At 41.3% G+C, this 13,712-nt stretch overlaps 1 protein-coding gene across 1 annotated transcript; it reads right to left on the bottom strand.

Moving 5' to 3' along the window:
- Positions 1 to 4,959: 4,959 nt before the first annotated feature.
- On the bottom strand, positions 4,960 to 9,984 carry LOC115307404 (the record flags this gene model as incomplete). The annotated part of the gene is made up of 5 exons (XM_029959259.1): positions 4,960 to 5,081; positions 7,146 to 7,292; positions 8,324 to 8,437; positions 8,942 to 9,051; positions 9,831 to 9,984. Coding segments are annotated over 5 exons (639 nt in total), but the record flags the coding sequence as incomplete, so codon positions are not given.
- Between the last annotated feature and the right edge of the window lie 3,728 nt (positions 9,985 to 13,712).

Here is a 13,712-nt window from a genome sequence, read left to right as displayed (position 1 = left end):
CAAAAAATTCCCAAAAAACTCCCAAAAAGCTCCCCAAAAATTTCCAAAATATCCCCCAAAAATTCCTAAAATATCCCCAAAAAACACCCAAAAAATCCCCAAAAAACTCCCAAAAAATCCCCAAAAAACTCCCAAAAAATTCCCAAAAAACTCCCCAAACTCCCCAAAAATATCCCAAAAAATCCCCAAAAAATTCCCAAAAAAACCCCAAAATATCCCAAAAAATTCCCAAAATATCCCCAAAAAATCCCCAAAAACTCCCAAAAAATTCCCAAAAAACTCCCAAAACTCCCCAAAAATATCCCAAAAAATCCCCCAAAATATCCCCAAAAAATCCCCAAAATATCCCAAAAAATTCCCAAAAAACCCCAAAAAATTCCCAAAAAACTCCCAAAATATCCCCAAAAAACTCCCAAAATATCCCCCAAAAAATCCCCAAAAAACCCCCAAAATTCCCCAAAAGTTCCCAAAATATCCCCCCAAAATTTCCAGCTCCTTTTTGTGATATTTCTGGAATTTTTGGGGATATTTTGGGAATTTTTGGGAATTTTTTGGGAATTTTTTGGGAATTTTTGGGGAATTTTTTGGGAATTTTTTGGGGATATTTCGGGAATTTTTGGGGGGAATTTTCTCCTTCCAGAACCGGGAGCTGAAGGAAAAACTGGAATTCTGGGCCGGCAAAACCGCCCGGAAAAATTCCCGCGGCGTCGGCACCGAGTGAGAACCTCGGGAATTCCGGGAATTCTGGGCCTCCATCCCGGGATTTCTTTCGGATGGAGCCATTCCCAAGGTTTTTTTGGGATCTCAGGGAGCTTTTCCTTCCTTCCAGAGTCGTCCCAGAGTTGGGAATTCCCGGGAATTCTCCTTATTTGCTGCTGTGCCGGTGGAAAAAGCGGGAATGCTGAGGGAAAAGCGGGAATTCCGGGCCGGAATCTTCGGGAATAACGCCAATAAAATTGAGGCTGAAATCCCAGAATTCCCTTGATTCTTTCCCTGGGAATTCCGGGAGGGGGGAATGAAAAAAAAAGAGGGATTTGAGGGGGGAAAAATTCGGGAAAATCCCAAAAATTCTGGGAAAAAAAATGGGAATTAAAATCCAAGAGGTTTTTTTTTTTAAGTTCCCTGATTTTGGGTTGTTTGGGAATTCCTGGGAAATCTGGGAAGTAGAGGGAAAAGTAGGGAATGCTGGGGAAAAAGGGGGGGGGGGAAGAGGTGGAATTCCCAAAAAAAAAGCAGGGAAATGGTGGGAAAATGGTGGGAAAATGGCGGGAAAATGGTGGGAAAATTGAGGGAAAAAAGGTGGGAAAATGTGGGAAAATTGAGGGAAAATTGAGGGAAAAATGTGGGAAAATGGAGGGAAAATTGAGGGGAAAATGTGGGAAAAAAGGTGGGAAAATTGAGGGGAAATGGTGGGAAAATGGTGGGAAAATGGTGGGAAAATTGAGGGAAAATGGTGGGAAAATGGTGGGAAAATGGAGGGAAAATTGAGGGAAAATGGTGGGAAAATGGTGGGAAAATGGAGGGAAAATTGAGGGGAAAATGGTGGGAAAATGGTGGGAAAATTGAGGGGAAAATGTGGGAAAAAAGGTGAGAAAACTGAGGGGAAAATGTGGGAAAAAATGTGGGAAAATGGAGGGAAAAGGGGGGGGAAAGGGTGGGAAAAAAGGTGGGAAAATTGAGGGAAAATTGTGGGAATAAATTGGGATTTTAAACCCTTTTTTTGGGAATTTAAACCCTTTTTTTTGGGAATAAACTGGGATTTAAACCCTTTTTTTGGGATTTAAACCCTTTTTTGGGGGAATAAATTGGGATTTTAAACCCTTTTTTTGGGAATAAACTGGGATTTTAAACCCTTTTTTTGGGATTTAAACCCTTTTTTTTGGGAATAAACTAGGATTTTAAATCCTTTTTTTGGGATTTTAACCCTTTTTTGAGAATAAATTGGGATTTTAAACCCTTTTTTGGGAATAAACCCTTTTTTTTATCAATAAATTAGGATTTTAAACTCTTTTTTTGGGAATAAACTGGGATTTAAACCCTTTTTTTAGGAATATTGGGATATTCCCGGATTTCGGGTGGGTTCCCGGATTTCCGGACCGGTCTGGGAGTTTGGGGAGTCTGAACCAGGGTGGGATTCGCACGGGGAAAAAATCTTGGAGGGGTTAAAATCACCGGGAAACCTGGAAGAAAACCCACAGGCCTCAGAGGCCTCACAGGCCCCACAGGCCCCATAGGCCTCATATGGCCCCATAGGCCCCATAGGCCCTATAGGCCTCACAGGCCCCACAGGCCCCACAGGCCCCATAGGCCTCACAGGCCCCATAGGCCTCATGTGCCCCATAGACCCCACAGGCCTCACAGGCCTCATATGGCCCCACAGGCCCCACAGGCCTTATAGGCCCCACAGGCCCCATAGGCCTCATATAGGCCCCATAGGCCCCATAGGCCTCACAGGCCTCATGTGCCCTACAGGCCTCATAGTCCTCATATGGGCCCCATAGGCCTCACAGGCCCCATATGGCCCCATAGGCCTCACAGGCCCCATATGGCCCCATAGGCCTCACAGGCCTCATGTGCCCCACAGGCCCCATAGGCCCCACAGGCCCCATAGGCCTCATAAGCCTCATAGGCCTCATGTGCCCCACAGGCCCCATAGGCCTCACAGGCCTCATGTGCCCCACAGGCCCCACAGGCCCCATAGGCCTCATAGACCCCACAGGACCCATAGACCTCATATGGCCCCATAGGCCTCACAGGCCCCATAGGCCTCATATGGCCCCATAGGCCTCATAAGCCCCATAGGCCCTATAGGCCTCATATGGTCCCATAAACCTCATAGGCCTCACAGGCCCCATAGGCCTCACAAGCCTTACAGGCCTCATATGGGCCGCATAGGCCCCATAGGCCCCATAGGCCTCATAAGCCTCATATGGCCCCATAGGCCCCACAGGCCTCATATGGGCCCCATAGGCCTCATATGGGCCCCATAGGTCCCATAAGCCTCATGTGCCCCACAGACCCCATAGGTCTTATAGGCCCCACAGGCCCCATAGACCCCATAGGCCCCATATGGCCCCATAGGCCTCACAGGCCTCATGTGCCCCACATGGCCCCATAGGCCTCATATGGGTCCCATAGGCCCCATAGGCCTCATAGGCCCCATAGGCCTCATATGGCCCCATAGGCCTCACAGGCCTCATGTGCCCTACAGGCCCCATAAACCCCACAGGCCCCATAGGCCTCATAGACCCCACAGGTCCCATAGACCCCACAGGCCCCATAGGTCTCACAGGTCTCACAGGTCCCATAGACCCCACAGGCCCCATAGGCCTCATAGACCCTACAGGTCCCATAGGCCTCATATGACCCCATAGGCCTCATAGGCCTCACAGGCCTCATATGGCCCCATAGGCCTCATATGGGCCCCATAGGCCCCATAAGCCTCATAAGCCTCACAGGCCTCAAAGGCCTCACAGGCCCCACAGGCCCCATAGGCCCCACAGGCCTCATGTGCCCCACAGGCCTTACAGGCCTCATGTGGCCCACAGGCCCCATAGGTCCCATAAGCCTCATAAGCCCCATAGGCCCTATAGGCCTCATATGGCCCCATAGGCCTCACAGGCCTCATGTGCCCCACAGGCCCCATAGGCCTCATATGGCCCCATAGGCCTCACAGACCCCACAGGCCTCATGTGCCCCACATGGCCCCATAGGCCTCATATGGGCCCCATAGGCCCCACAGGCCTCATATGCCCCATAGGCCCCACAGGCCTCACGTGCCCCATAGGCCCCATAAGCCTCACAGGCCTCATGTGCCCCACAGGCCCCCATAAACCCTATAGGTCTCACAGGCCTCATGTGCCCCACAGGCCCCATAGGCCCCACAGGCCCCATAGATCTCATAGACCCTACAGGTCCCATAGACCCTACAGGCCCCATAGGCCTCATATGGGCCCCATAGGCCTCACAGGCCTCATGTGCCCCACAGACCCCATAAGCCTTATAGGCCCCATAGGTCCCATATGCCTCACAGGCCTCATGTGCTCCACAGGCCCTATAGGCCTCATGTGCCCCATATGGCCTCATAGGCCTCATGTGCCCCATATGGCCTCATAGGCCTCACATGCCCCAGAAGCCCCATAGGCCACATTTGCCCCACAGGCTTCAAAGGCCCCATAGGCCCCCACAAACCCCATAGGCCTCACAGGCCCTATAGACCTCACGTGCCCCATAAGCCCCAGAGGTCACATTTGCCCCACAGGCCCCACAGGCCTCATCTGCCCCACAGGCCCCACAGACCCCAGAGGCCTCACATGCCCCATAAGCCCCATAGGCCACATTTGCCCCATAGCCCTCATAGGCCTCACATGCCCCATAAACCCCAGAGGCCACATTTGCCCCATAGGCCTCATGTGCCCCACAGGCCTCATCTGCCCCACAGGCCCCATAGGCCTCACAAGCCCCATAGACCCCACAAAGGCCTCAGAGGCCCCACAGGCCTTGAAGGCCCCAAAAACCCCATAGGCCTCCCAGACCCCACAAAGGCCTCAGAGGCCCCACAGGCCCTACAGGCCTCAAAGACCCCAGAAACCCCACAAAGGCCTCAGAGGTCCCACAGGCCCTACAGGCCTCAGAGGCCTCACAGACCCCACAAAGGCCTCACAGGCCCCACAGGCCCTACAGGCCTCACAGGCCCCACAAACCCCAAAAAGGCCTCACAGGCCCCACAGGCCCTACAGGCCTCAAAGGCCTCACAGGCCCCACAAACCCCAAAAAGGCCTCGAAGGCCTCGAAGGCCCCACAGGCCTCATAAACTCCCTCAACCCCCCCGGTGCGATTCCAGCCATTTAATATTAAACTCTTGTAATTCCATAAATAACCCAGGATACAAAAATAACCCTTTTTCTCCCTCCCCCCCCCCAACCCCCCCAACCCCCAAATTCCTTCGTTTTCCCGCCGGAATTTCCTCACGGGGCGGGTTTGGGAATTTCCTGGAATTCTTCCTGCTTTTTGAAGAAGAGCTGGGCCAGGATGTGATCGGCCGTTCCGTGGAAATATTGGGACATCCGGAGCGTTTCCAGCTGGGGAGGGAGAAAATGGCGGAATGAGGGGAGGAAGGGCGGGAAAATGGCGGGAAAAAAGGCGGGAAAATGGTGGGAAAAGGGGGGGAAAATGGTGGGAAAATGGGGAGGAAAATGGTGGGAAAAGGGGGGGGAATGGTGGGAAAATGGTGAGAAAATTGAGGGAAAATTGAGGGAAAAAAGGTGGGAAAATGGTGGGAAAATTGAGGGAAAATGGTGGGAAAAAAGGTGGGAAAATGGTGGGAAAATGGTGGGAAAATGGTGGGAAAATTGAGGGAAATGGTGGGAAAAAAGGTGGGAAAATGGGGAGGAAAAAAAGTGGGAAAATGGTGGGGAAAAAAGGCAGGAAAATGGTGGGAAAAAGAAGGAAAACTGGTAGGAAAATGGTGGGAAAAAAAGATGGGAAAAAAGGCAGGAAAATGGTGAGAAAATGGTGGGAAAATTGAGGGAAAATGGTGGGAAAATTAAGAGGAAAATGTGGGAAAAAAGGTGGGAAAAAAGATGGGAAAATGGAGGGAAAAGGGTGGGAAAATGGTGGAAAAAAAGGTGGAAAAAATGTGGGAAAATTGTGGGAAAAAGGTGGGAAAAAATGGGAAAAAAGGTGAGAAAATGGAGGAAAAATGGTGGGGAAAAAAGTGGGAAAATTGAGAAAAAATGGAAGGAAAATGATGGGGAAAAAGTGGGAAAATGAGGAAAAAAAGTGGGAAAAAAGATGGGAAAAAAGGTGGGAAAATGGTGGGAAAAAATGGGAAAAAAAGGTGGGAAAATGGTGGGAATAAATATGGGAAAATTGAGGAAAAATGGAGGGAAAATGGTGGGAAAATGGTGGAAAATGGTGAGAAAATGGTGGGAAAAAAAGGGGGGGGGAAAGGGTGGGGAAAAAAGGTGGGAAAAAGGTGGAAAAAATGTGGGAAAATGGTGGGAACATGGTGGGAAAAAAGGTGGGAAAATGGAGGGAAAATGGCAGGGAAATGGCAGGGAAATGGTGGGGAAATGGTGGGAAAATGGAGGGAAAAAAAAGTGGGAAAATTGAGGAAAATGGTGGGAAAAAGGTTGGAAAAAAGAAGGGAAAATAGTGGGAAAATGGTGGGAAAATTGAGGGGAAAATGTGGGGAAAAAGGCAGGAAAATGGTGGGAAAGAGAAGGAAAAATGGTGGGAAAATTGTGGGAAAAAAAGAAGAGAAAATGGTGGGAAAAAGGTGGGAAAAGGGTGGGAAAAGGGTGGGAAAAAAGGTGGGAAAAGGGTGGGAAAATGGTGAGAAAATTGAGGGAAAATGGTGGGAAAATGGTGGGGAAAAAAGGTGGAAAAAGGGTGGGAAAAAAGGTGGAAAAAAGGTGGGAAAATGGAGGGAAAAATGTGGGAAAATTGAGGAAAAATGGTGGGAAAATTGAGGGGAAAATGTGGGAAAAAAGGTGGGAAAAAAGGTGGGAAAATGGAGAGAAAAGGGTGGGAAAATGGTGGGAAAAAAAGGTGAGAAAATTGAGGGAAAATGGTGGGAAAATGGTGGGAAAAAAAGTGGGAAAAGGGTGGGAAAATGGTGGGAAAAAAAGGTGGAAAATGGAGGAAAAATGGTGGGAAAATGGTGGGAAAATTGAGGGAAAATGGTGGGAAAATGGTGGGAAAATTGTGGGAAAATGGTGGGAAAAAAGAAGGGAAAATGGAGGAAAATGGTGGGAAAAAAAGGTGGGAAAAGGGTGAGAAAAAAGGTGGGAAAAAAGTGGGAAAATGGTGGGGGAAAAAAGGCAGGAAAATGGTGGGAAAATGGTGAGAAATTGGAGGGAAAAAAGGCAGGAAAATGGTGGGAAAATGGTGGGAAAAAAAGGTGGAAAAAAGGTGGAAAAAAGGCAGGAAAATGGTGGGAAAAAAAGTGGGATAAGGGTGGGAAAATGGTGGGAAAATTGAGGGAAAATGGTGGAAAAATGGAGAGAAAATGGTGGGAAAATGGTGGAAAAATGGTGGGAAAATGGTGGGAAAAAAAAGGCGGGAAATATGGAATTACGGAATTACAGAATGGGAACGAAAACTCGGGAATAACGGGAATAAAACCCTTGGGAATCCCCCACCTGGTCCCCGGTGCTGTAGGCCAGGAGCAGGACGAGCTCCTCCTGGCAGGTGCTGCGGAGGAAATGTTGGGTTCCCGTCGGGAAGAAGAGGAGGTCGCCGATGCCGATGGGAAAGACGGAGGCGCTTCCCGCCGGGATCACGCCGGCCTGAGGGGGGGGAGATTCCCAAAGTTTGGGATTGGATATTCCCAAAATTTGGGATTAAATATTCCCATGGAATAGGAGGGATCTGGGATTGGATATTCCCAGGATTTAGGAAGAATCTGGGATTGGATATTCCCAAAATTTGGGATTAAATATTCCCATGGAATAGGAAGGATCTGGGATTGGATATTCCCAAGATTTGGGATTGGATATTCCTGGGATTTAGGAAAAATCTGGGATTGGATATTCCCAAGATTTGGGATTGGATATTCCCAGGATTTAGGAAGGATCTGGGATTGGATATTCCCAGGATTTGGGATTGGATATTCCCAAAATTTGGGATTGGATATTCCCAGGATTTAGGAAGGATCTGGGATTGGATATTCCCAGGATTTTGGGATTAAATATTCCCATGGAATAGGAAGGATCTGGGATTGGATATTCCCAAGATTTGGGATTAAATATTCCCATGGAATAGGAGGGAGCTGGGAGTGGATATTCCCAAAGTTTAGGAAGGATCTGGGATTGGATATTCCCAAGGTTTGGGATTAAATATTCCCATGGAATAGGAAGGATCTGGGATTGGATATTCCCAGGGTTTGGGATTGGATATTCCCAGGGATTTGGGATTGGATATTCCCAGGATTTAGAAAGGATCTGGGATTGGATATTCCCAAGGTTTGGGATTGGATATTCCCAAGATTTGGGATTGGATAATCCCAGGGTTTAGGAAGGATCTGGGATTGGATATTCCCAAAATTTGGGATTAAATATTCCCATGGAATAGGAGGGATCTGGGATTGGATATTCCCAGGGATTTGGGATTGGATATTCCCAGGATTTAGGAAGGATCTGGGATTGGATATTCCCAAGGTTTGGGATATTTTGCTCATTCCCAGGAATATTTTGCTCATTCCCAGGAATATTTGGCCCATTCCCAGGAATATTTGGCTCATTCCCAGGAATATTTGGCTCATTCCCAGGGAATATTTGGCTCATTCCCAAGGATTTCTCCCAGGGAATTCCCGACTCACCTCCCCGCATCCGCTGAGCACGTAGCCCATCTCGTGGGCATTGAAGTGGAAGTGGGGCTGCCCGAGGCCATTCCCAAAAATCCGCAGGATCGCCAGGGTCAGGGTGTCGGCGTGCTGGAAAACACAGCCCAAAAAATCCCGAAAAAATCCTTTAAACATCCCAAAAAAATCCCTGAAAAATCCCTAAAAAATCTCTTTAAAATCCCTGAAAAATCCCTTAAAAATCCCTTAAAAATCCCTAAAAAACCCTTTAAAAAACCCTTTAAAAATCCCTAAAAAATCCCTAAAAAATCCCTTAAAAATCCTTAAAAATCCCTGAAAAATCCTTAAAAAATCCCTGAAATATCCCTAAAAAATCCCTTAAAAATCCCTAAAAAATCCTTAAAAAATCCTTAAAAATCCCTAAAAAATCCGTGAAAAATCCTTAAAAAATCCCTAAAAAATCCCTAAAAAATCCCTAAAAAATCCCTAAAAAATCCCCCAAAAATCCCTAAAAAATCCCTTAAAAATCCCTAAAAAATCCTTAAAAATCCCTAAAAAATCCCATAAAAATTTCAGGATCCTTTCCTTCTAAATCCCGGGATTTTTTGCCCCTCTGGAATTCCCGGGATTCCTTACCTGGTGCAGGGACTCGCTGAAGATCTTCTGGTTATCCGTCAATCCGGCGCCGTCGCGGCGGTACCGGGCCCACCGGAACGTTCCGCCCGGGAACGGGAATTCCTGGGAGCCTGGGGAAGGATTTGGGATGAGTTTGGGAAGCTTGGGAATTCTTTTGGGAATTCTGGTGGGTTGCCCTGGGGGATTTATCCGAGATCTGGAGGGAAATTTGGGAATATCCAATCCCAGAGAGTTCCTAAATTTTGGGAATATCTAATCCCAAATCTCTGGGAATATCCAATCCCAGATCCTTCCTAAATCCTGGGAATATCCAATCCCAGATCCTTCCTAAATTTTGGGAATATCCAATCCCAAAACCCTGGAATATCCAATCCCAGATCCTTCCTAAACTTTGGGAATATTCAATCCCAGATCCTTCCTATTCCATGGGAATATTTAATCCCAAATCTTGGGAATATCCAATCCCAGATTATTCCTAAATCTTAGGAATATCCAATCCCAGATCCATCCTAAAATCTGGGAATATCTAATCCCAAAACCTTGGGAATATTCAATCCCAGATCTTTCCTAAATCTTGGGAATATTCAATCCCAAATCTCTGGGAATATCCAATTCCAGATCCTTCCTAAACCTTGGGAATATCCAATCCCAGATTATTTCTAAACTTTGGGAATATCCAATTCCAGATTATTCCTAAATCCTGGGATTATCCAATCCCAAATCTCTGGGAATATCCAATCCCAGATCCTTCCTAAACTTTGGGAATATTCAATCCCAGATGGCTCCTAAACTTTGGGAATTTCCAATCCCAGATCCTTCCTAAACTTTGGGAATATCCAATCCCAGATTGCTCCTAAATCCTGGGAATATTCCCATCCCAAATTCCCACCTTGGAGGTCGTAGAAGTAGCGCCAGACCAGGGGATCCGGGGATTGGGAATAGCTGGAATTCTGCACCAGCTCGTCCAGGTTTTCCGGCAGGTTGACGGCCTGGTCCTCTCCCGGCCTCCGGAATGTGCGGATGAACTTCACGCCGCCCTCGGGCTAGAGGGGGGGGGGAAAAAATTGGGATTTTTAAAAATTTTTAAGGGATTTTTTAAGGGATTTTTAAGGGATTTTTAAGGGATTTTTTAGGGATTTTTTAAGGGATTTTTAAGGGATTTTTTAGGGATTTTTAAGGATTTTTAAGGGATTTTTTAAGGATTTTTTAGGGATTTTTAAGGATTTTTAAGGGATTTTTAAGGGATTTTTTAGGGATTTTTTAAGGGATTTTTTGGGGATTTTTTAGGGATTTTAAGGGATTTTTTAAGGATTTTTTAAGGGATTTTTTAGGGATTTTTAAGGGATTTTTTAGGGATTTTTAAGGGATTTTTTAAGGGATTTTTTAGGGATTTTAAGGGATTTTTAAAGGAATTTTTAAGGATTTTTAAAGGATTTTTAAAGGGTTTTTAAGGGGTTTTTAAGGATTTTTAAGGAATTTTTGAAGAATTTTTAAAGGAATTTTTAAAGGAATTTTAAAGGAATTTTTAAAGGAATTTTTCAGAAATTTTTCATGAATTTTTAAATGAATTTTTAAGGAGTTTTTAATGACTTTTTAATGAACTTTTCATCAATTTTTCATGAATTTTTGAGGAATTTTCAAAGAATTTTTCAGGAATTTTTAACGAATTTTTCATGAATTTTTAATGAATTTTTAATGAATTTTTCATGAATTTTTCAGGAATTTTTTAATGAATTTTTCATGAATTTTTCATGAATTTTTCACGAATTTTTAATGAATTTTTCATGAATTTTTCACGAATTTTTCATGAATTTTCCATGAATTTTTCATGAATTTTCCATGAATTTTTCATGAATTTTCCATGAATTTTCCATGAATTTTTCATGAACTTTCCATGAATATTTCATGAATTTTCCATGAATTTTTCATGAATTTTCCATGAATTTTTCACGAATTTTTCACGAATTTTTCAGGAATTTTCCATGAATTTTCCATGAATTTTCCATGAATTTTTCATGAATTTTCCACGAATTTTTAACGAATTTTTCACGAATTTTTCATGAATTTTCCACGAATTTTTCATGAATTTTTCATGAATTTTCCACGAATTTTCCACAAATTTTCCATGAATTTTTCATGAATTTTTCACGAATTTTTCACGAATTTTTAACGAATTTTCCACGAATTTTTCACAAATTTTTCCGGAATTTTCCCGGAATTTTTCCGGAATATTTTCATGAATTTTTAAACGAATTTTCCGGAATTTCTAAGGAAATTTCAGGAATTTTTTTCCCCAAATTCCCCACCTGCAGCACCCTGGCCAGCACGTCCTCCGGCGTCTCAAAAAAGGCATCATCCACATCCAGGGTTTGATTTTTAAGGGATTTTTAAAAGATTCTTAAGGGATTTTTAAGGAATTTTTAAGGAGTTTTTAAAGAAATATTTAAGGAATTTTTAAGGAATTTTTGAGGAGTTTTTTAGGGAATTTTCAGGGATTTTTAAGGGATTTTTTAAGGAAGTTTTAGGGAATTTTAAAGGAATTTTTAAAGAATTTTTAAGGAATTTTTAGAAGAATTTTTAAGGGATTTTTAAAGGAATTTTTAAGGAATTTTTTAAGGAATAATTAAATGAATTTTTAAGTATTTTGAAGAATTTTTAAAGGAATTTTTAAGGAATTTTTAATGAATTTTTGAGGAATTTTAAAGGAATTTTTCAGGAATTTTTAAAGGAATTTTTCAGGGATTTTAAAGGAATTTTTAATGAATTTTTAAATGAATTTTTGAGGAATTTTAAAGGAATTTTTCCGGAATTTTTAAATGATTTTTGAGGAATTTTTGAGGAGTTTTTTAATGAATTTTTAATGAATTTTTAAACGATTTTTAAGGAATTTTTAATGAATTTTCCAGGAATTTTTAAAGGAATTTTTTAGGAATTTTTTAGGAAATTTTTGAGGAATTTTTAAATAAATCTTTTCATGAATTTTTCATGAATTTTTCATGAATTTTCCATGAATTTTCCATGAATTTGTCATGAATTTTTCAGGAATTTTTCATGAATATTTTAATCAATATTTTAATGATTTTTTCATGAATTTTTCAGAAATTTTTAACGAATTTTTCACGAATTTTTCCGGAATTTTCCCGGAATTTTTCAGGAATATTTAATGAATTTTTAACGAATTTTAAATGAATTTTTCATAATTTTTTCATGAATTTTTCATGAATTTTTCATGAATTTTTCATATATTTTTTATGAATTTTTCATGAATTTTTTAATGAATTTTTAATGAATTTTTAAGGAATTTTTAACGAATTTTTAAGGAATTTTTCAGGAATTTTCCACGAATTTTCCATGAATTTTTCATGAATTTTCCATGAATTTTTCACGAATTTTTCACGAATTTTCCACGAATTTTCCACGAATTTTCCATGAATTTTTCATGAATTTTTCATGAATTTTTCCGGAATTTTCCCGGAATTTTTCAGGAATATTTTCATGAATTTTTAACGAATTTTCCACGAATTTTCCACGAATTTTTCACGAATTTTTCACGAATTTTCCATGAATTTTTAACGAATTTTCCACGAATTTTTCCGGAATTTTCCCGGAATTTTTCAGGAATATTTTCATGAATTTTTAAACGAATTTTCCGGAATTTCTAAGGAAATTTCAGGAATTTTTTCCCCCAAATTCCCCACCTGCAGCGCCCTGGCCAGCACGTCCTCCGGTGTCTCAAAGAAGGCATCGTCCACATCCAGGGTTTGATTTTTAAGGGATTTTTAAAGGATTCTTAAGGAATTTTTAAGGGATTTTTAAGGAATTTTTAAGGAGTTTTTAAAGAAATATTTAAGGAATTTTTAAGGAATTTTTGAGGAGTTTTTTAGGGAATTTTCAGGGATTTTTAAGGGATTTTTTAAGGAATAATTAAATGAATTTTTAAGCATTTTTAAGAATTTTTAAAGGAATTTTTAAGGAATTTTAAAAAAATTTTCTAGGAATTTTTCAGGAATTTTTAAAGAATTTTCAAGGGATTTTAAAGGAATTTTTAATGAATTTTTTAAATGAATTTTTCTGAGGAATTTTAAAGAGAATTTTTCAGGAATCATTTTAAAATGATTTTTGAGGAATTTTTGAGGAGTTTTTTTAATGAATTTTCATGAATTTTTAAAAGATTTTTTATGAATTTTTCATGAACTTTCCATGATTTTTAAAGACTTTTTTTAAAGAAATTTTTAATGAATTTTTCAGTAATATTTCATGAATTTTTGAGGAATTTTTGAGGAATTTTTAAAGAATTTTTTAATGAATTTTTCATGAATTTTTAATGGATTTTTTAATGAATTTTTTAATGAATTTTTAATGAATTTCTTAAGGAATTTTTAATGAATATTTAACTGAACTTTTAATGGATTTTTTAATGAATTTTAAAAGAAATTTTTAAAGAAATTTTTCATGAATTTTTCACGAATTTTCCATGAATTTTTCAGGAATTTTTTAATGAATTTTAAACGAATTTTCAGGAATTTTTAAAGGAATTCTTCAGGAATTTTTCAGGAATTTTCCACGAATTTTTCATGAATTTTTAATGAATTTTTAAGGAATTTTCCATGAATTTTTAAAGAATTTTTCATGAATTTTCCATGAATTTTTCAGGAATTTTTCATGAATTTTCCATGAATTTTTCACAAATTTTCCACGAATTTTCCACGAATTTTCCATGAATTTTTCACGAATTTTTCACGAATTTTTCACGAATTTTTCAGGAATTTTC

Source organism: Manacus vitellinus, unplaced genomic scaffold, assembly GCF_001715985.3.
Source record: "Manacus vitellinus isolate BGI_N305 unplaced genomic scaffold, ASM171598v3 ctg7180002438655_pilon, whole genome shotgun sequence".
Taxonomy (NCBI): Eukaryota; Metazoa; Chordata; class Aves; order Passeriformes; family Pipridae; genus Manacus; species Manacus vitellinus.
Note: the sequence above shows the minus strand (reverse complement) of the source record. Positions and strands in the feature narration are given on the sequence as shown.